General features: G+C 37.7%; 2 protein-coding genes across 2 annotated transcripts; one reads left to right on the forward strand and one right to left on the reverse strand.

Moving 5' to 3' along the window:
* Positions 1 to 14,027, reverse strand: pde6c (phosphodiesterase 6C, cGMP-specific, cone, alpha prime). Its single transcript, XM_084135300.1, has 22 exons — positions 13,427 to 14,027; positions 9,941 to 10,093; positions 9,058 to 9,147; positions 8,841 to 8,981; positions 8,684 to 8,758; positions 8,537 to 8,601; positions 6,724 to 6,790; positions 6,388 to 6,435; positions 6,012 to 6,161; positions 5,783 to 5,926; positions 5,638 to 5,703; positions 5,391 to 5,537; positions 4,628 to 4,735; positions 4,437 to 4,546; positions 4,262 to 4,349; positions 4,082 to 4,182; positions 3,888 to 3,995; positions 3,712 to 3,775; positions 3,554 to 3,628; positions 3,376 to 3,459; positions 3,017 to 3,170; positions 1 to 2,651 (listed from the first exon to the last, which is right to left on the reverse strand). The coding sequence occupies exons 1-22, from the start codon at positions 13,892 to 13,894 to the stop codon at positions 2,596 to 2,598; spliced, it is 2,562 nt and encodes an 853-aa protein (XP_083991426.1). The 5' UTR covers positions 13,895 to 14,027; the 3' UTR covers positions 1 to 2,595.
* Positions 14,028 to 17,730: 3,703 nt separating this feature from the next.
* On the forward strand, positions 17,731 to 18,988 carry rbp4 (retinol binding protein 4, plasma). Its single transcript, XM_084135505.1, has 5 exons — positions 17,731 to 17,954; positions 18,035 to 18,171; positions 18,257 to 18,363; positions 18,438 to 18,650; positions 18,773 to 18,988. The coding sequence occupies exons 1-5, from the start codon at positions 17,853 to 17,855 to the stop codon at positions 18,790 to 18,792; spliced, it is 579 nt and encodes a 192-aa protein (XP_083991631.1). The 5' UTR covers positions 17,731 to 17,852; the 3' UTR covers positions 18,793 to 18,988.
* The last annotated feature ends 2,024 nt before the right edge of the window (positions 18,989 to 21,012 follow it).

Raw genomic sequence — 21,012 nt, forward strand, 5'->3', positions numbered from 1 at the left:
CTCTGAATAATGTTTTTTTATTTGTTCACATGACAATAATTTACAGTATCTTATATGTGTGGTAGTATCCAGTAAATAAGAGGTTAGCATATCAGTTCCATTCTCACTCCAAAAGATGCAGTACATATTATACACAAGCCTAACAAAGTGTACAAACCATAAACCTGAGATGAGATTTACTCACTTTTGGCCTCTACTGTCTGATCTGGATTTAGAGGGTTTGACATTTAAATGTAGTTAGTAGTTCCGGTATAGTCAAACGGTCATGGCCCCTGTTATTGGATTAAAGGCCTTAAAGGGATAGTTCACCTAAAAATTAAAATTTTATCATATAATTTACTCACCCTCATGTTGTTACATACCTGTATGAGTTTCTTTCTTCTGTTAAACACAAAAGAAGATATTTTAAAGAATGTTGGTAACCAAACAGTTGTCAATAGCCCTTGACTTCCATTGGGTTTTTTCCTGCTATGGAAGTCAATTGCTTCCATCAACTGTGGTTACCAACATTTTTTAAATATCTTCTTTTGTGTTTAACAGAAGAAAGAAACTCATACAGGTTTGGAACAACATGAGGGTGAGTAAATGATGACAAAATGTTCATTTTTGGGTGAACTTTCCCTTTAACAGATTTTTCAAAAAAGCGGATGTTGCGTAATCATTTTATGTGTTAGTACATTTACTAAATCTCTTCAGTGGTCATTTTATATAGGCTATATACACTTGTTTGGTTGGTCAAATCGGGGCCTAGTATATTTCCTAAAGCAGAATGAGCTTTTTAGACATCAGGCGATGTCAGTGTGCAGCTACCTGAAATAAACAGTTTGTTGACTAGTTCAAATGCTACTGCCGATTCTCAAAAGATCAGAAAAAGGAGACTTTGACCTTACGAACTGGGTTAGTGTCTTCTGCCAGAGGAGATATCTAGAGGCTTCAGCAGTCTGCTTTAAATAAGCATGGTATTTAAAGATTAAATCTGAGTGAATCTCAGGAGCTGCTCCCCCATCAAACTCTCTTCAAATCTCCTTATAGGTTTACACATGTTCAAGAACTGACCGTTCCCTCTTGCCTTGTCACAGCATATGATAGACTTTCTTTAAATATTCCCTGACATTTTGAATACCATAGAATACCCCTTAAAAGTAATTTAAACGTTTGGTATAAACAAATACCTCTATGTTATCAATTGATATTCTATGTAATACACTCAATGTTATACTTTCGATAATACATTATGGTTGAAAACTATGTGCAATGCTTAGGTATCATTAAATGAATAAAGAACAAACATCAAAGTTCCGGTCGTAAATGTTTCTTCACAGCTGGAATGTTCCTGAATACATAATCCATTGACAATGAATTAGACCGTTTCACCTTCTCAGCTTCATCTTCCTTAAAGAACAAAAAAGTAGAAAAGTGTATCTTTTAAGAATCCAAACGTCCTGTATCATATCCATCCAAACACAAGTGCGACAAGCAAACGCAAATGCAACAAGTGGTTAACGCCGCACAAGATGTTTAGCATTAGCAGTGCCATCGCCCCTTTTAACAACTCATTGTCAGTGTGAAAGACTTGTAGCATGAGATCTTTGTGTGTTTTACAAATCCCTTGCTAATAAGCCATCGGCCACAGCTTCTAAAAGCTCTTATTCAAATGAGTTGGTCCTTCAGCTCTAAACAAAGCATCTGATATGTATTAAATGGTTTTTGGTAGTTTAAAGGTGAAGTGTGTAGTTTTATGGGATGTTAAAATCCTTTCTCTCCTGTTTAGTATGCAGAGAGCGCTCTAAGCAAGTCATTTGTAAGTTAATTTCACCCAAAAAAAGGTGCTATCAAAACAATAAACAGCCTGGCAACAGCAACACCAATGGCGTTTGTTTGGGGGTGGGGCTATCTGTTTGTTTGACCAATTACAGATGGGGGCGTGTTCAGGAAACTTGCTTGAAAACTGTCAGTATTTTTGCAACTCATTTGGTGGCACAGAAATGACACACTTCACCTTTAAATGGGAGTGAATTCATATTGGAAGCTTCTATGTTCATTTTACAGAGAAGCTAAACACCACATGATTCTGGAATCATTCGAGAATTATGCTATTTTGATCAATTAGTTACTGTCAAAAAAGTTATTAACATTTATTGCTCTAATTCATAATGACAGAACTTTTATGGACTCAAAAGCCGTATACTCCAAGTAAGCTCTGTGAACTACTGCGCATTCAACATATGTATAGAGTTGTGTTTCGGCCACCACTGTGTGGCAAATAGTAGTAGTTACATATGCATTACTTCCTCCAGTGTAGTGAGACGTTAAAAGGTACAGTCAAAGTGAAATCAACGGTTAGGAAAAAGCATGAAATTGTCTATATGGTGAAAATTAGCTGGTGCTCTAGGCTGGCACCCCATCAGAAAGAGAATCTGACAGGTACAGTATTTCCACGTGTTCACTTGGAGAAGGTACGTCCAGGGAAATGAGACAGAAAATGGAGGAAACTGGTGAAAATGTAGTGATCCTAGGAGCACATTTCACCTCCCTCTACATGATTGCCAGCTGGCCCAGACTTCTCTGTGGCTCTGAATTTCTGGCGGATGACGTTTAAAATATGGTGCAGGTTTTGGACTTTCCTCCCTCTCCACCATCATCACCACCAGCTGTTTCAGTGAAGAAAAGCAAAAAAACAGGGTTTAAACAAGAGAAATTGAAGCAGTTGATGTAACAAGTTATGTCATGTACGTTTGGTCCCCCAAGGCTATGATTAGCACAGGATATCTCATATACACATGCTTTCAATCTTAGTCAGGTTAGACGAATTGTTGAGTTTTATGCAGATGAAAACGAGGCTGTGAGAGAGAGACTTTTAGTCTTTACAAAAGCATGCGCGGTGTACAAGTCCAAAATCACAACTAGCTTTACCCTAGCAGGCAATTCTTGCCCTTTTCTGATCCAGTTCCCTTATCATTTCCTTTCATTTATCTACTATTCCTGTCTATAAAAGTGCCAAAAAAGGACAATGCACCTTTTTTAGCCTCCTCCTCTTCTAGTCGCTTTCGTTCGTTCTCCAAAGCGTCCACTTTTGCTTGCCAAACATCAGCCAGTTCCTTCCAGTGGACCCTGTTGTTGTTCAGGCCGTCAAACATGGGAGTGATCTCTTTGTGGAACCTTGAAAATTCCTGTATGAGAAAAGAGGCCTGTTATTGCAAGCATTCACAAGCCCACCAGTAATTGCCGATACATCATTCCCTGTCAGAGCATTTTAGCAAAGTTGTGCTGACATTCCAGGAAAGGCCATTATGGACAGTTGTCCCATTTTCTGCTTACACGGATGTCTGTGCAAAAACCCAATTTGATTCCAGCTTGACAGTTTGATGGATTTACCTTGTACACAAACGAGCACACAAAGTCAATGAAACCACACTGCATCTTCGGAAGTTCATCTGACTTGTTCCTGTCCATCATGGGCTGAGAAGAGATTCAAGAGAAATGTATTTTCATTCAGGCACTAGATTTCTTACAATGCAACCAATTGAAAACCAAAAGCAAAACTAAATCTCACAATGGGTTGTTGATCTAGCACAGTCCTTTCCAGATCTCCCTGCTCCCAGAATTCAGCTGCCACCATGAGAGCCACCTTCAGAAAAAAAAGCGCCATTTAGTTCGCAATAACCCAAGGACTGGATAATCCTGACCATGAATAACCACAGTTGCACATACTTTGCTCTGGACCTCCCATGGCTTGGTAATGGCAGACAAGTCACAACCGGTCATCATCATTGCCCTGTTTGGAATCAAACAACATGTCTTCAAAAGCTCAATTCAATATTTTCTATTTCTATATTTCTATATTTTCAATATTTATTAGCAGGGTTTCAGTGAGAAGTGATGCTTACATAATGATTTCCTTCCTAATGGGGTTGTTGGCCACATAGGCAACCGCTTCCTTCTCATCAGCCATTGGTTCGGTGGCATCAACAATCTTCTGGAACATTGTCCTTTTTCTGTGTTGGAGAAGAAAACAGGACCATCATCAGTATGATATGTTCAAGAGTGGCTCTACTTGAGGTGAAGATATGCTCTCGCATACTTGAAATACAAGGCCAAGTCAGTCGCAATGATGCAGACATCATGCAAGTGCTGGACTGTCTCAAACTGGCGTTTCTGCAGACTTTGGAAAATATTAACATTCTGTAAAAGAGCAAAAAATAACGTTGGCCTGGTTATTGCATTAAACTCTGGAACACTTGTGCTTTGTATCCTAACAAACCTCTTCTGCCATCAGCGTCTTGCTGTATTCAAGATGGTGCCTTTCCAAGATGGAGGAGCCATGAAGCTTGGCCAGAGGTGATCCGCTCCTACATTGGAAATGGATTGTGAGCAGAATGTCTTCCTTGCTTTATTGGAAAATATTAGTAGTAAAAATTATATATATACTAAATTACTTTGTCTGGTAGAGATTGTTGGTACCCCTGTGGTCAATATCGTGACAGAATGCAGCCGCTACCATCGCAAAGGCATCAAGGTCTGTGTAGTATCTCCTCAGCTTTCCGGTCTGTTAGCCAAGCAAAAAATATTTAATATTATGACCTCTTTAATGGTAAATAACATGATGTGTGGACTAAAAAAAACTCACTTGCAGGAGACAGAACATGGTCTGGCCCACATTAAACCCATGCCTCCAGTTATGGTAGGTGATATCTCTGTAGCCCTTTCGTACGGTGTACATCCATCTGGTTAGGACCTGGTGTAAGACGGCATTTAAGTCCAAAAAAGTTTCATCCCAAAAGTGAAGGAACATGTCATGCTATTGATTTCACAATATCATACACGTGTTGCCAAACTGTTGCATTCAAATTTGTATTATGTTCAGGCCAGGTCCAGGTTTTTGCAATGGCTGGGGAATATGTAAAACTTTGTGAAAGGTGGACATTTGATTTCTGTGGCAATCTGCTGAGCTTTCTGTGTATTGCTAATCACTTGCCAAATAAACATAGGCTTAAGTAATAAGATGAGTGCTACTTGGAAAATCAGCTTTCACACGACACTTTTCATTCCTTTCACTTCCATTCATACGCTTATGAATGCTGGAGACCAGAAACGCAAGCTCATGTGAAGAAGTGTTGCATTTCGCAAAGTTCAAGTTTGGTAGACCAAAAAAATAACGATAAGTCACGGCGTGACCTCTTTTCTGAAATGAAAGAACACAAACTTTAAATCTGCTGCATTGCGGGAAAGTGGAGTAGATTGTATATGTTTTCATTTTAGATTTATTATTTGCTATATGTTGAATTTATAGATGCCGCAGAGCATGACGCCATATCACGACCGTCGCAGTGTCCGATGAAATTTTGTGTGCTCAAAGCCAATGTGCAAATGCTTGTAAAGTCCAGTCTCACCTCTGCTGGCACTTTGAACTTCTCAACCACTCCAAGTTCAAAGAAACAACGAATGCCACACTTGATAAGGTCAACCTCAGAGAGAGGAAAGTCACTAAAACTAAATAATAGGAGATCAACATCTTTGGCCTCTGGAATGGTGGATCTCTGTGTGTTAAAACACAGGTTATCATTGAATATCATTGAACACATCAGATCAATAATATCTCACTAGGAGTATATTGGTTCAGAGGGGGGGAAATCATACCAAGAGTTTGTACATTTCTTTCTGATCGCAGTCCTCAGGGTCTTGGTCAAACTTCGCCTTTGTGCTCTAACAAGACAAAAAAAAAAAAAAATGTTTAGTCAACACAATAAAACAGATTGCAGTTTCTTACACTATGATGTCTCACCAGAATCTCTTGGACTTCAACTGGAGTGGCTTTGGTCTGGTACAAGACCATTTCCTGTGCAATGTCTTTTTTCCACTCCATCCGGTTCAGTTTGTCATATGTGTCACAATTCAGTACAGACCATCCTAAGAACTGTGTCAGGGCCTGAAACAAAGTCCAAAAAACAGACTTTAGTGTTGCTGCACAAGCTTCATGGAGCCAAATGGATGGTGAGCATCTAACGACTCACTTCAGTAATTTGTTCATCCTGCTCGTCGAATGGCTTGCCATCTTTTCGATTGAAGAAAGTGGCAATACCCACAATTTCTTCTTTCTTGTTGACAATGGGAAGAGACAAGACGTTTTTGATGACGAAACCCGACTCGTCCACGGCTTCTTTCTGAAAAGTTGCGAACAAAAAAAGTCAAATTAAAACAGGTTTGTTCACAGTGTGTTCATTGGAAAAATTCTTACAGCAACCTTGCTGATAAACTAATCAAAATTAAGACAAAAATAAAGTGTTTTCCTGCTCAGTTTAGTAGGTAACAGGTTTGTGTCTATTTTAGGTGTGGATTAGGAATAATATGAGCTCTGAGAGGGATTTAACCTGGGATGGCTTACAGTACCTGGAATGTGAAGAAGTCGTCAGCAGCAACATTCATCATGTTGCAAATCTGCAGAAAGAGAAATAACACAACATTTCCCCCATCAACATAGGCAAGAAGGTGGTAAGTTTAACCCATTAAGTATCTCATTTAACTTGGGTTAAGTGGTTATTTAACCTGGTTATAAAACAACTTTAGTCTAAGTGCTTGCTCAAGGGCACAATGGTGAAAAATCAAACTAGCCCTGAGCTCTATCCATTTCCAGCCACACTAACATTATCAAACATGGTTTTAGGATAATGTACTTTCACAGCTGCATAGTTATTGATTTTGTTAAAGAAAATGCTTTGGACTTACAAAGCCGTTTTCAGCCACATAGGTGGGGAGGCCGCTAACAAGTGCCCAGTGGTCAACAGGAGGGCCCCTGGAAGCAGTAACATTCAATAGTGAGACTAGTATGCTAGTGTGTTATATGGGCAAAAGTATGTGGACAAACAAACACCTGTTGAGTATTCCACTTCAAAACTATAGGCATTAATAGTGAGTTGGTCCTTCCGAACAGTTTTGACTAGACCACACTTGGTGTTTAAGTTCATTAGATATCAACTGATATTGTTTTTTATAAGCAATGCTGATTATTTGTATGTCCGATAACTGATATGCAGAACCGATATTTTTAAATAACAACAGCAGCAACAACAGTCTAATGTTTTCAAATGAAGAACATAAATAAATGACAAGCGAGTCTATCAACTTTGCATAAATGTAATCATTTGTTTAAAAGTACAGTTTCAAGTATTGAATGTAAACCCAGGAATAAGTATTAGTTGGCCATTCACTCTTTGAGCGTTTTGGTTGGTAATCCTTGTCTCTAAACTTTGTTGTAACAAAGATTTTAGATATACAAAGACTGTGCACTTTAATTACTATGAATGGGAGAAAGTGCAATGCACAATATGGCGGAATAAGTGCCACCTTCTAAATAAAAGTCCAAATCGCTAATTGGTAAAGCCATCGTGTCACTACAGCATCCGTTAGAAGCTCAAAGGGATTTAAATATGAAATTTAATCATCAGCTTTGGAGAAGTTGATGTTTCCCCATTCAAAAAGATAGGAGCTGTACTGGCATGACTGAAATAGCTGTCCGAGAGGCGTTTCAAAGATGGCCGCCGAGTGAAACGACTTGCCTTAAAGTGATTTTACTGGTTGTAAGCTTCACTAGGTTTAATAATATCGCGATAAAATGAAAGAGAGAAGAAATGCCCATGTGTCCCGATTCTCCCGACATTGTTAGAAGCAACAAAGAAAACACTAAATGCATTACATTAGAGTCTCTTTCCAATTAGCCTATTCATATTCTGTCAAAAATAAGTTATGAAATACCTGCTAACAGCACTATTTCAGTCTTTTAAAGTGAGTGTGTCTGCAGCAAGTATTACGTGCATCTCATAAGCAGTGTTACTCTAAAATTGTATTAATTACTATCCACTAATTACACCTTGAACAGTGTAATTTGATTACTAATTACTCTCTCTAAAAAGTAATGCATTACTTATTATAAATTAATTTCTAGTTGAACAATGCAAGCATAAACATGGAACTGCTCTTTTAATTATTTCAAATAAATTATATAAAATTTCGTAAATTATTCTTGAACTGACCAAAGCATTTAAAGGGAGAAGGTTACATTACAAACATATTTTAACATCAGACGATGTTAAATCCACTATTGTTTTATATAGAATTGCTCTATAGCCTATACAGTATTTACTGTAATTCCTTAAGAAGCAATAGAAGTAAAAATGAAGAGTAATACAGTACTTTACCTTTTCAAGGGAAAAGTAATTCAATTATAGTAATTAATTACTTTGTAATGCATTACACCAACACTGCTCATAAGCACCCTCATTGTCACCCATGTTTTAAACTCTGAAAAATGCTTTTATATCGGAATAATTATTGGTCGATCTCTACAGTTCATCCCAAAGGTGTCTGGTCTGGTTCAGGCCTTGTGAACAATTCTGTACAAGATTTGATCTCGTTAGAAAATGGTGTCCAAATAGTTTTGCCCATGTAGTGTATGTGTGGCAGAATACATGACTTAAGGCCTGTGGTTTTTCATAATATGATTAAATAATGTTCTTTTAATGTATTAAATAATTATGCTTACGGTATGACTTTGATCTCTTCTTTGCCTTCTAGCAGATAATCAATGATCTTGTAGAAGATGACTTCCTGTTAGAAGAAACAAAAAGTTATAATAATACTACTAGCCAGTAATACTGACTTGTTTACCGAAGAGAAAGAAATTTGTTACCCTGCCGTCAGGCGTCTTCGGGCCTTTGTATGGCTCCACGTCTCCCAATTTAATCGGCCACTCATCATAGAACTCCTAAACAATCAAAGCAAAGTCGAGCGTTTTATGAGCCACTGATCAATGACCAAATGGAGGATGTTCACCAGATGTCACAAACCTTTTCTTTGGTCATGTCCAGGAGGCCGACAGAGTACCTCTCACACAGGAGGTAGGTCCTGACGGTGTACAGGGCCTTGTGAAACTGTCGCTCGATGTCTGTCAACTCTTCAAACACTTTGCTGGCAGACCATAGAAGAACCTGTAGTGGCGCTTTACAGTCAGAATCAAGATTCAAAACACAGTCAAACATCATTAGGTGCTGTAGTCCACATTACCTGGCTTCTTCTAGATTCCACATTATACATGTATGAAGTGTAGTGCTGTAGGGCGATGACTGTGGCGAAAGTGATGTACTTGGAGAAAAGCTGAAAAACAGTCAATGTGAAATCAAAATTGAATCAATTTATGGAATATTGCAGTGTTTGTTATAAATAATTTATCTGTGCACATCATTATTGTATATAAATCCATGTGCCCTGCCCTCATAATCTGTAATCCAAATAACTTCCGTGATTACTGGCATGAGGGCAGGACAACCTGTCACTCACATGAGATCGACCAATAGCAAACCACAATCATCAAATCAATTCCCGTCGATGGACAAAATCAAGTCCCGCCCAACATTTTTTCTTGTTCGATATGTCGTTTCACTCATCACAATATGGAAGAAAAGACTATGGCAACTTCTTTTCCATGCTGACTTTTTAGGTACGTTCACATTGGCGTAATTTCAGCGAATATAAAGGTCAGTTGGATGCCCATTGTCAGTTAGCATAGAAATGTATGAAGCAATGCTCACACATTATTCAAACCGCTTCAAAACCCATGACAAAGTGTAAAAGCATTAACAAATTACTACAGCATCCCCTGATAGCACACAAACATCTCGGAAATGTCTATTTGATGTGCGTTTTTTCATCTTTTTTTGCAATCTTTTAATTTTTTTAATTACAAAATAATTAGTTTTACTCTCAAACACAGTATGTTTGATTAAATAAAAAAGACACAAAGGAAACTCCATATGACCACACCCTGAAAACATAACAATCTGGTCGTGCCAATTCAGCATTTCTGCTTTACATCTGTATACCCATTGTGAATGTTTTTAAAAAGATTTTCACATTGGTGTCATATTTCAAGTAGCTGTAGCATACTCACGTCTTCGTCTGCTTTGGAGAATTCATTTCCTCCAACTTTATTAATTGCCATAACCACACCAAGTACGTCTTTCCCGCTCATGAGAGGCGCAGTCAGCATGTTTTTAGTGGTGTATCCTGTCTGCTTGTCCACAAAGTCACTGAATCTGGGATTCTAAGGAACAAAGACAGGAAAATGTTGTATTCGTTAATGTCCAATACGGCTGTTTGAAAAATTGGATAAAATATAGATTGGTTAAAAACTATTTATTACCAAATTAACTCCTCCGCCATTTTAGACAGTATCTGTCATTCATGTGAAGACGCATATTTAAAAATTATTTAAATATTTATTTCCACAGAATTGAATCTCATTTTGATAAAGCTGTTTCGGGTAATCATTTGGTGACATTTTAAAATATGACAAAATAAAGTAAAGGTATTTTGAATAATTAATATTATGCCTATTATTAAACTGCTGATAGCCTACAGACGTTTTGAATAACTACATCAACAACTTAATTATCTCTTTTAATAAGCCATTTGGATTTTTTTTCTCTTGTCACTGAGTTCTTAAAGGGCCGTTCACCCCAAGAACGATAATAAAGATAGGCTAACTATATTAGCCACCACATCAGCGGACGACATCGTTGTGTTTATTCTGCTTGTCTGCCACTAGGGCTGGGACTCGATTCCAAAAAGAATCGATTCCTCGATTCCGAGGCGTTGGGAATTGAGAGTCGATTCCAAAGGTTGGAATCGATTCCATTAGGGGAATCGACTCCTCTATAAGATTTTTTTTTTTAACACAAACCGCGGCCAGTTGCTGAATTCATCTGTCAACACAATCACGTCACCTGTAAAGAAATAAAGTTCAGACTACTAATATACTATAGTGGCCACGCGACCTACAGTAGGCTACATTTATTGCATTCGCCGCGTGAGCTGGAGGAATGGTTACTGTGGGAACAGTGCTTGTGTGTAGGGGTGCGTGCGAAACATAGACGGTATGAACATTATAGTGTGCACGTGACCTACGTATGACACAGACAGAAAAGAGCTCTTTTCGTGCTTTATTTGTGTCGCCGCAGGTGTGCGTGTAAAATAGTTTATATGTGTAAAGGCCTAAAAAAAAGTGAATATGTGTAAAGGCCCTAAAAAAAGTTTATATGTGTAAAGGCCCTAAAAAAAAAAAAAAGTTGTGTAAACTAAAAGGCCTAAAAAGTTTGTAGCCTATGTGTAAAGTGTGCATGAGTCTGTTCCTGAACAAAATGCTTTTAGAATTTAACAGGAATTTTAGCTATAGTTTAATGATACTGGATGAAATATATATACCACAAATAAATAAAAATCGATCTATCCACATACATAAGTGTATACACTTAGTATGTGGATAGATCGATTATGTGTGTGTGTCTGTGTGTGTGTGTGTGTGTGTGTGTTTGTGTGTGTTATTAGTTAGGTATGTATGTAAAATAAAATCTACCACATATGTAGGCCTATATGGTGAACATATTCCTAGTCTTTACACTGTACTGTCTACACCTGATGCAGGAAGCACGACGTGACAAATCCCCGAAGTAAATGCCTCGTTCTATTTATGACCAGCACTCGCAAGTCGCAATACGTGTATAGGAAGGACAAATGAATTTGCAACGGTCGCTTTGTCACGCCCGGTGTAGAGAGTTTCTCGCTGTGTGGCACGGTAAGACGCGACAATGTTAGACATGCTGTTGGTATTAAAAAAGAAAAGAATCGAAAATAACAGTGAGGAATCGATTCCAAGAATCGATTCTTTTCGATTCCAGAAACAGGAATCGGAATCGGAATCGATTCCAAAAAATCCGGAATCGAACAGCCCTATCTGCCACTTTAAATGCTCGAGCTCTTTAAAGCTGAAAGGATTCTGATTGGCTGTCAATGTTTATATCGTCCATCAGCTGGATAAAATCGTTCTGATAGTGATTCCAATGGTATCGTTTCTCTGTGCAGTTATCGTTATAGCTGTGGTGTGAACTCTGCTATTCTTTAATATTGAGAACGATTTTTAAAACCATATATTCATCGTTATCTTTATAGTTATCGTCCTTGGTGTGAACGGTCCTAATCTGCCTAAATTTACACTTCTGTGTTACGTAATGAAGGTTAATACATTTAACCCTGTCTCTAACACTTAAGCTGAGGTTGCACCAGTGTGCCATGATTAAACACCATGCTAGTATAAGTATATATAGCACATGAAAGTATCTTTAATTATGTTCATTTTTTTATCATATACTCACACAATACATTTAAGATCTGCTGGATGATGTCAATGTGTGTCATGTCTCTCAGTGAAGTACTGCACACTTATTTAGAAATCAAATTAAGAGTGATGTTCACTTTTACATTTTCCTTTATTTTTAAATTCTGAATCTCGATTATAAGTGAACAAGTGCAGGCTACCATGGAATACAGAAAATAAGCTGCTTTTCTGCAGGGCGTGGACTGACACTTAATGAACACGGGACAGAAAAAGTTTAATCTTTTGTCAAACTAACGGTCGACTTTCAGGTAACAGACTCACCTAAGAAGAAGCCTAAGAAGATGTTTTGCCTACAACATGCAGTCTTTTCATAAACGAATGTGTGTAAAGCATATTTCAGCTCTAGTTGTGGCTTGAGGAGCTCTTTCTCCCTGAACTAATAATGACTTTCACTGCTGTAACCTAATGCAGTCTAGTTGATTAAATCATGTGTTTTTAGATGTTACCACATCATATGTTTAGGGTGTATTATCTGCATAAATCGTCATCTATTAGGAATATAAAACACTGCTTAATGGCCTTTTAAAATATATTTTCTTCAATTTTGAACACAATTTACATATTGCTAAATGCTATTTAAAAAAAACACTAAAGGGTTTACAGGAAATTACAGTGGCTGTACATACAAAAAAATATGAGGTTTTTATGCAAAACAAAGAGGTTGAAGTTTTTACACACAAAAAAAGTTGCTACAAGATTTGTGGCATTTAAAAATGACTTGAAAATTTGATTTCAATCCTTAAAGCAGCTGAAAAAAGAATGCCTTGAACTCACTGAAGTCCCAGCAATATATATTAACCCAGCTCCCAAAATATTCTAAGAACGGTTTGCTATAATGTTCTCATTAAGTTATGTCCAGGTTTTTTAAAAGTCTAAATGTTACTTTTGAATGTTCTCTGAAAGTTCTGAAAAAGGTAGTAAAATTTAAAACACAAATTTCAGAAGAAGAAAAAAAAAACATTCCATGAACTATTTGTGCTAACATTTGTTGTATATTTTGTTATCTATGATTTTTTTTGTTTTTATTTATTTTTTTTAAAAAGTGTAGCCTATATAATTTTTTTCTCTCTCTCAATGTATTCTGCTTGGATTTATTGTGTTTGTGTTTAACACGTATGTTTGCTATTTGCAGAGTGTAATTCAGTTTGAAAGAAAAGAATAACTAGGGGAGCAATGAAAGACAGCTTTACTTCTTTTACTCACCTGTTTGACATCAGGAACATTAGCTGGTTTTTTGACGGTTGCTATTTGGCCAACTATGCCAATGTCAGTAGGGAACACAATTTCAGACTGAGGGTTGACCAGGTTGCCCTCGTATTTCGAGGTAGGGGTGACGTCGAAAAGACACGTAGCGAGCTCGGGGATGCCATTTCTCGCGCGGTGTATGAAATAGCTGCAGCGGTCGGCGTTCACCAGCATACATATCCTCTGCAGGACCTTGTGCATGGCCTTTTCCATAACGGTCTGCGAATACATGTCTTTGATCATGTCGAAGATGATGCTGGCCTCCTGGATTTTGCTGACATCCTTGAACGAGGTCGGATCTTTGATGTCAAGGTTCTCGGCAAAAGCGGCGGCGAGGGCCTCGCATCGGATGTTCTTCTCAAAATACTCTTTGGCGAACTGTGGGTTATTCTCCAAGTACTTTTCCACACTATCCTTGTCTGCCATTTTGAAGTGCGCTTCTCTGCTCGTCCACTCACAGATTCATTACTTGTGGGATGTCAGGATGGAAAGTGAAGCTGGTCAGTGGCCTGCTTCAGACAGGTGCATCCTCCAGTGCTGGTCTCCTCCAGAGAATAGTGGCTTACAGGCTGAAGGGATCAAAGCGGCCGCTAATTAAAGTGACGTCATGACATTAAACCCCTAAGCTTTCTTAACCTGCAAATCCCCACCCTGATCATTTTATGGTAGACAATCCAGTCAGAGCCAAACTCCCCTGTTTCTCCCATGGAGAAAGTGTTGACACATGACATAATATTTGTCACATCAGTCTGTCGATGAAACCGATGGTGTGTCTGATCTGATGCACCATCACCATCGCCAGCGCTTGAGTGTTCATCGGGCCCAGTATGTGCACAATGAGATTAGTTGCAGTCCTTGGACATGCTTAGATCTTCATATCCGTGCTAAAATAATACATTTGTGGAAAAATGTTTCAATATTTTCATTTTAACTGGCATATTCAGTTACGTATAGCCTATATATAGTGCTATTTTTTTTTTTCTTGAGCACTGAATTCAGCATATTAGAATATTAGAATGATTTCTGAAGGATAATTTGACACCGAACTTAATACTGTTTCCTAGCTGCTAAAAATTAAGCTTTTAGACATTGATTCACTGCCGGTCAAAAGTTTGGAATAATTAAGTTGGTTTTTTTTAAGTTTAAGTTTTTATTGTTTTTATGTTTTTGAAAGAAGTCTCTATGCTCACCAAAACGGGATTCATTTGATTTAATAAATACATAAATTAATAAATAAATCAAATACAGCAAAAATACTAATATTGTGCATTATGTTATTACAATTTAAATTAGTTTCTTAATTTCTACAAAATTTTCAGCATCATTACACCAGTCATCCTTCAGAGATCGTTCTAATATGCCGATTTGCTGCTCTCTCTATATATTTAGCCTATATAATATAATATAATATAATACACACACACACACACACACACACTGGAAGTCATGATTAAAAATATTGAGAAATCACAGTACAGTCCCTTAAATATGCACTTAAATGTTTAAAACCATGATATTAAATACAAAAAAGTTAACGAATGATATGCCAACCACCAAATGCAAATTCTTTGAAGCATTGCCCTTCTTAAACCTAGCTCTCAAGCTCTGCAAGTAAGAAGAGAGATTCTCTAAATCGGGCTATTATTAGCCTTTTTGCCCTTTCTGCACCTGGGGATGAAGCTGCACACCCAGGATCTATTTACACCGGTAGGATCTGTCAGTCTGCCAGACAAATAAAGCGATCTGTCTCCTTTTTCTTTTTATCAAGGAAGGGATCAGGTAGCAGGCATACGGTATGTACAAGGAAAAAGCCTTGCATTATATGTACCTGGCTTTGTAAATCCAGGATTAAGTAAAAGTGATTATCAGGATATCCTCTCTTGAAGGGAGAGAGCTCGGCTTGGCACGTTTAAGTTCACAGTGAGGAGCCGACAGACACAGCAATGCTAAATTTACCACACTCACCATTCATTTAATTGATGTTGATGGATAAAATAACACACACTCAATGTTTTAATGTAGCCAAATAGGGTCTGATGCACACGCAAACAAGCAAGTGCGTTTATGTATTTATTGAGTGATCTTGGCTTGGAGCAGAGCAGTGGTGCACGGAGATATCAGGCCTCAGGCTAACAGTAAAGTCTTGAATTTTTGACCCTGATATATTCAAGACAACATCAGCAATCCATCAGCATCACCTTTGAGCCGAAACACAGAGTTGTCTGATATTTCCCCCCTCATTCCCAAACAAACATCCGAAAAGGATCATCATTTGTGTGTCAAGGATCGTCTGCTGCTCATCGTCAGCCTGCAACAATCAAGATCTAATGAGCTGAGATTAGGCTTACTTAGCTTGATATCAGATCTGCTTTACTTAACTTGTATTAGTAACATTGCAAATAAAGCGTTGGAAGATGAAAGGGCATCTGTTTGCAAACTGGCAATAAAAATCATTACTGTATACGATATAATGTAATTTAATATAATTTAATATAATTAAAATATTAAAGTATACGATGACATCACAATATCTCCAGTATTCCAGTGAGCAGTGTAATAATATGAAGTAATAATTTGTAGATTTTTACCATATATAACATTCAGAAGTTTGTGGTCGGTACGAACGCACATCAAACAGCTGATGGACCCCATTGACTTCCATAGTATGAAAAAAAATACAATGGAAGTCAATGGGGCTCATCAACTGTGGTTACGGACATTCTTCAAAATATCTTCTTTTGTGTTCAGCAGAAGAAAGAAATTCATACAGGTTTGAAATAACTTGAGGGTGAGTAAATTATGACAGAATTTTCATTTTTAAATCAACTATTCCTTTAATTATTTGACCTCAAAATGGCTGTCACCTTTACAAATGTTTTGCTGCCTTATCCAACCTCATCCAACAGAAAAGAGGTTTTGTAACAAGTTACATAAGTTATCTTTTTTTTTTCAAGGTTTTCCCAGGATTTTAGGTCATTGCAAACCTAGTTTTGCAAAACCAGCTACGTAACTTATGTCAATGACACTAAAAAGAGTCATGACATACTCTACAGCACAATCACTTAGTTCTTTGTTATTATCAAGGATGTTCTGGAGAGGTTATTTGAGTTACTGTTGCCTTTCTATCAGCTCGAACCAGTCTGGCCATTCTCCTCTGACATCAATAAGGCACTTTCGCACACAGAACTGCAACTCACTGGACATTTTCTTTTTCAAACCATTCTCTGGTGAAAATCCCAGTAGTCTGGCACCAACAGCCACGCCACATTCAAAGTCACTTAAATCACATTTCTTCCCCGTTCTGATGCTCAGTTTGAACTTCAGCAGATTGTCTTGACTATGTCTACATGACCAAATGCATTGAGCTGCTGTCATGTGATTGGCTGATTAGATATTTGTGATAATGAGCAGTTGAACATAGCCGTGGAGTGAATATATTGACATATTTACCTTTTGTTCAAATATTACTAAAATAATAGTTAAGGATTTTGTCAGGCTGTCATATAAAGAAATTCTGAACACATGCAGAAAGAACCAAGAGAGAAACAACAAAATATTAATAACTGATTATGTTGTAGTCAATGTATGTTTTGTTTTTTTCCTGTGAGCTATTTTGCATTTTATTTGCACGGTTTAGTGTTTTGTTCTTCTCTCGTATTTAATATATATATATGTTCAAATTATGTTGGTTTAATTGAACTTGTACAAATATCCCCTTCCAGATATATACCCCTCCCCTTCCTTAAAGTCATTTGGTTACTTTTTTCATTCTGATTCTCTGTTTCTGTTCGAGGCTGGGTTCTGATTCTTTGAATAAAAAAATCTAAATAAAAAAAGATTTGTTTTCTATATATATATATATATATATAAGCTGGCAAATATAAGTCGTTTGGTTACAATTACAAACCTGAATGAAATGGTTCTACACTCACAAAACAGAAACGTTCCCTATTGAACAGGGTTCAGGGAACACGAATCAGAAATGCACACAAGCCGGCATGTGCTGAAGAATTCCCTTTATTTTAGCTTCAGCTCAAGCTCTTGCACAATCCAGCTGTAACCTGAAGAAAAACACATTCGGGGAGCAGAGGTCAACGCTACCGCGCTCCACACGGAGACCTGAAACGCTGCTCTTATGTAATGACTTTTGTCCAATGACAGGGATGGTGGAGGCTGAATTTTGGGTCGCTGGGTGGGGTTTTGAATCTAGGGTCGCAGAATCTCGGCCCTATATAAATGCAGCAGCAGCTGAGCGATAGTCATTTCAGATACTGTGATCAAGGTACGCACTTTTGGATGTGTTTGACGGACGGCTGAGTGAGGCGTTTGTTGGTGTTTTCCTAACTGTTCTACTCATTTCCCACAGCTCGAGCACAGAAGCACCATGCTCAGGTTCTGCATAGCTCTCTGTGTCCTGGCCACATGCTGGGCGCAGGACTGTCAGGTCAGCAACATCACCGTCAAACAAGACTTTGACAAGATGAGGGTAAGTCAACCAGTATTTTCCTTCAGTCCACATCTTGTTTTTGAGCTTTTGTTCCTCATACATTTCCACTGACCTTGCAGTTTCAAGGAACATGGTATGCCGTGGCCAAGAAAGACCCCGTTGGTCTTTTCCTTCTTGATAATATTGTTGTCAGTTACAAAGTGGAGGAAGAGGGAACCATGACAGCCGCTGCTATTGGCAGAGTCATCATTCTCAAGTGAGTTTAAGTGGGATTTTATGTTGACATCGTGCACTTGCGCAATAACAACCATTCAATTCTCGCATGCCGTTTTACTCTTCAGCAACTGGGAGATGTGCGCCAACATGTTTGGCACATTTGAAGATACCGAAGACCCCGCCAAGTTCAAGTTGAGATACTGGGGAGCCGCTTCATATCTCCAGACTGGATGTAAGTGTAGATTTATCATGTGCAAATCTCATGTTAGGTCATCTGCTCATGACCTGTTTGTGACCGTTTCAAAGATGATGACCACTGGGTCATTGACACCGACTACGATAACTACGCCATCCACTACTCCTGCAGAGAGATGGATGAGGATGGAACCTGCTTGGATGGTTATTCCTTCATATTCTCCCGACACCCTGATGGCCTCAGGGCTGAAGACCAGAAGACTGTGACGGAGAAGAAACAGGAGGTCTGCTTCCTGGGCAAATACAGACGCGTTGCACACACTGGTAAGATGGCTGAGCCTCATGAATTATCATCACGAATATGCACTCATGATCAGACATTGTTCAGTATATGCAAAAGATCGAAATGGGCTAATGTGTTTTTGCTTTTTTTTTTTATTGTGCAGGTTTCTGTGACGCTGCCTAAACGACCACTGCTCAAAAGAGCTCCTGTGGATGTAATCTGTTATATATTTCAAGCTGATATGTAAATTATTAATCATATTACTTAATAAAAGAGAATGGATAATAATTTTACACAAAGCTAAAGTGAAAATGTGTAATAATCATTTTTAATGCACAATAAGTGCAACTTTTCAAATAAACTTAAAAAATCAAAACAAGTAGGCCTATGAATTCATTATTAAATTCAGTGATTGACTGTAGTATCACCATAGTTTAGCAAGTCAAAGTTCACTTTAACTCACGAACCAACAATACAAACAGCACTGTGGTAAATCAATGCTGTTTGTTGACAAAATGTTGTGCAACTTGCACCATGAGACAGAGCAGCGGGTGTCAGCACACACATTACAGGTCAGTGTGAGGAAATACATAATAAGATCATGTAATCTGTCAAGTTTTATCTGTTAAGAGTTATATCAACATGTGACCCTGGATCACAAAACCAGTCATAAGTCGCACAGGCATATTTGTGGCAATAGCCAACAATACATTGTATGGGTCAAAATGATCGATTTTTCTTAAATGGCAAAAATCATTAGGATATTAAGTAGTATTAAGATCATGTTCCATGAAGATATTTTGTACATTTTCTACCGTAAATATAAAACATTTATTTTTGTAAGTGAATGCAACACAATCGCGGGCATAAATGGACAACTTTAAAGGTGATTTTTCGATTTTTTTGCACCCCCAGATTCCAGATATTCAAATAGTTGTATCTAGGCCAAATATTGCCCTATCATAACAAACCATACATCAATGAAAACAGCAGCTTCAACAGAAGGCTAGCTACAGTATAGGCTAGCCTACTAACGTTACTAGTGTTGGTCCACGGAGCTGCGTTTAGATGACATATGGAAATCCAGCTCAGCCTCACAAAAAAATCACAATATTATTCCTGGAAATATAATCGTAAGGTACTGAAATATACAGTAATTGAATTTAGACAAGTTCAGACACACTTTAATTTAATTATGAAAAAAAATTGGGGGATTTTGACAGGGCCAGCAGAGAAGGCGGCCCACCACTGCATTTATACACATAAATCATCTCTGAAAGGTTCTATATATACATACATACATACATACAGGGCTTGACATTAAAACTCGATTTCGCTCCACTTTGGCCAGTTGAATGCAGGTGGATGCTGTGCGCTGCAGGTTTCAGAGTGAAGCACGACGCTTTAATTATTTACATGTGTGCAGGTTACGCGTTTCTTCCAGCGTCTCAGTTCCCAGTAAATGCTCAGTCTCTGCATGTGTTATTTGTTTGAGTTTACAATAAAGTGCTTTTGGGAACAGATATAAAGTCTGACACGCTTTGTTTCATAGTGAAGTTTGCACTGTCTGTCATCATTTCCACTCCATCTCTGCAAATGCTGAGTTTGGGTTGCTTATAACGTTAGCCTGGGAACGCAACGTGCGTCATTTCACCAGATTTGTTAAGCAAATCTTTTGTAAGCCTACAACACAGGACAATACATCGATATGTTTCTAAATATGCAAATTGTTGTTCATCGCAGTTTCAAAATAAAAATGTAAACCCTTGCTTGGAGTTTACATGTTTTGATGTCTATGTTATTGTCCAAGAAATTAAAGTGCCTGTAGCATTTCTACAGGTGGCCAAATATTAAATGGACATTTCAATTAAATGTTGATCGACCAATAAACACGTATTTGATTGTGATGTAAAGTTTAACAATCTTTATTGAGCAAATTATTGCCTTGTTATTTTTTGTGTATTTTAAGTAATTTTAAAGGCTATTATTCACTTCGGTCTGTTTTTATTACCACAAAAAAGATTATCCGATTACTCAATTAATTGTCAAAATAATCGACTGATTACTTGATTACCAAAATAATGGTTAGTGACACAGCCCTATATTAGTTATACCATTTCAAAACACACCTGCATTGTTTTGCATTTTGTGAATTTCAGACAAATAAAAGACTATTAAAAATAATGTCAAAATATTGTCTCATCTCATTCTCGTGCACCGAATATTGTGTATTTGGTTCCCATAAATAAAAAAAAACAAACCAACTGCATTTTCACTGGCCACAATTATGTTGTCGGGAAATTACAGAGTGGCTATAGTAACTTTGGAAAACCACTAGCCAGTGACTGGTGAGCAAAAAAGTTAATGTCAAGCCCTGTGTATATAGCCTATATACAGACCCTT

Source organism: Abramis brama, assembly GCF_963993115.1.
Source record: "Abramis brama genome assembly, chromosome: 14".
Classification (NCBI taxonomy): Eukaryota; Metazoa; Chordata; class Actinopteri; order Cypriniformes; family Leuciscidae; genus Abramis; species Abramis brama.

Excerpts from the sequence above, each read along its gene's own strand:
- pde6c (XM_084135300.1), bottom strand. The coding sequence starts at position 13,894 with ATGGCAGACAAGGATAGTGTGGAAAAGTACTTGGAGAATAACCCACAG. Across the intron at positions 5,704-5,782 it reads TTGAAGTCCAAGAGATTCTG|AGCACAAAGGCGAAGTTTGA; the intron begins GTGAGACATCAT and ends TTGTCTTGTTAG. Across the intron at positions 3,460-3,553 it reads TGCTAGATCAACAACCCATT|CCCATGATGGACAGGAACAA; the intron begins GTGAGATTTAGT and ends ATCTCTTCTCAG.
- rbp4 (XM_084135505.1), top strand. The coding sequence starts at position 17,853 with ATGCTCAGGTTCTGCATAGCTCTCTGTGTCCTGGCCACATGCTGGGCG. Across the intron at positions 18,172-18,256 it reads GGCAGAGTCATCATTCTCAA|CAACTGGGAGATGTGCGCCA; the intron begins GTGAGTTTAAGT and ends TTTACTCTTCAG. Across the intron at positions 18,364-18,437 it reads TTCATATCTCCAGACTGGAT|ATGATGACCACTGGGTCATT; the intron begins GTAAGTGTAGAT and ends ACCGTTTCAAAG.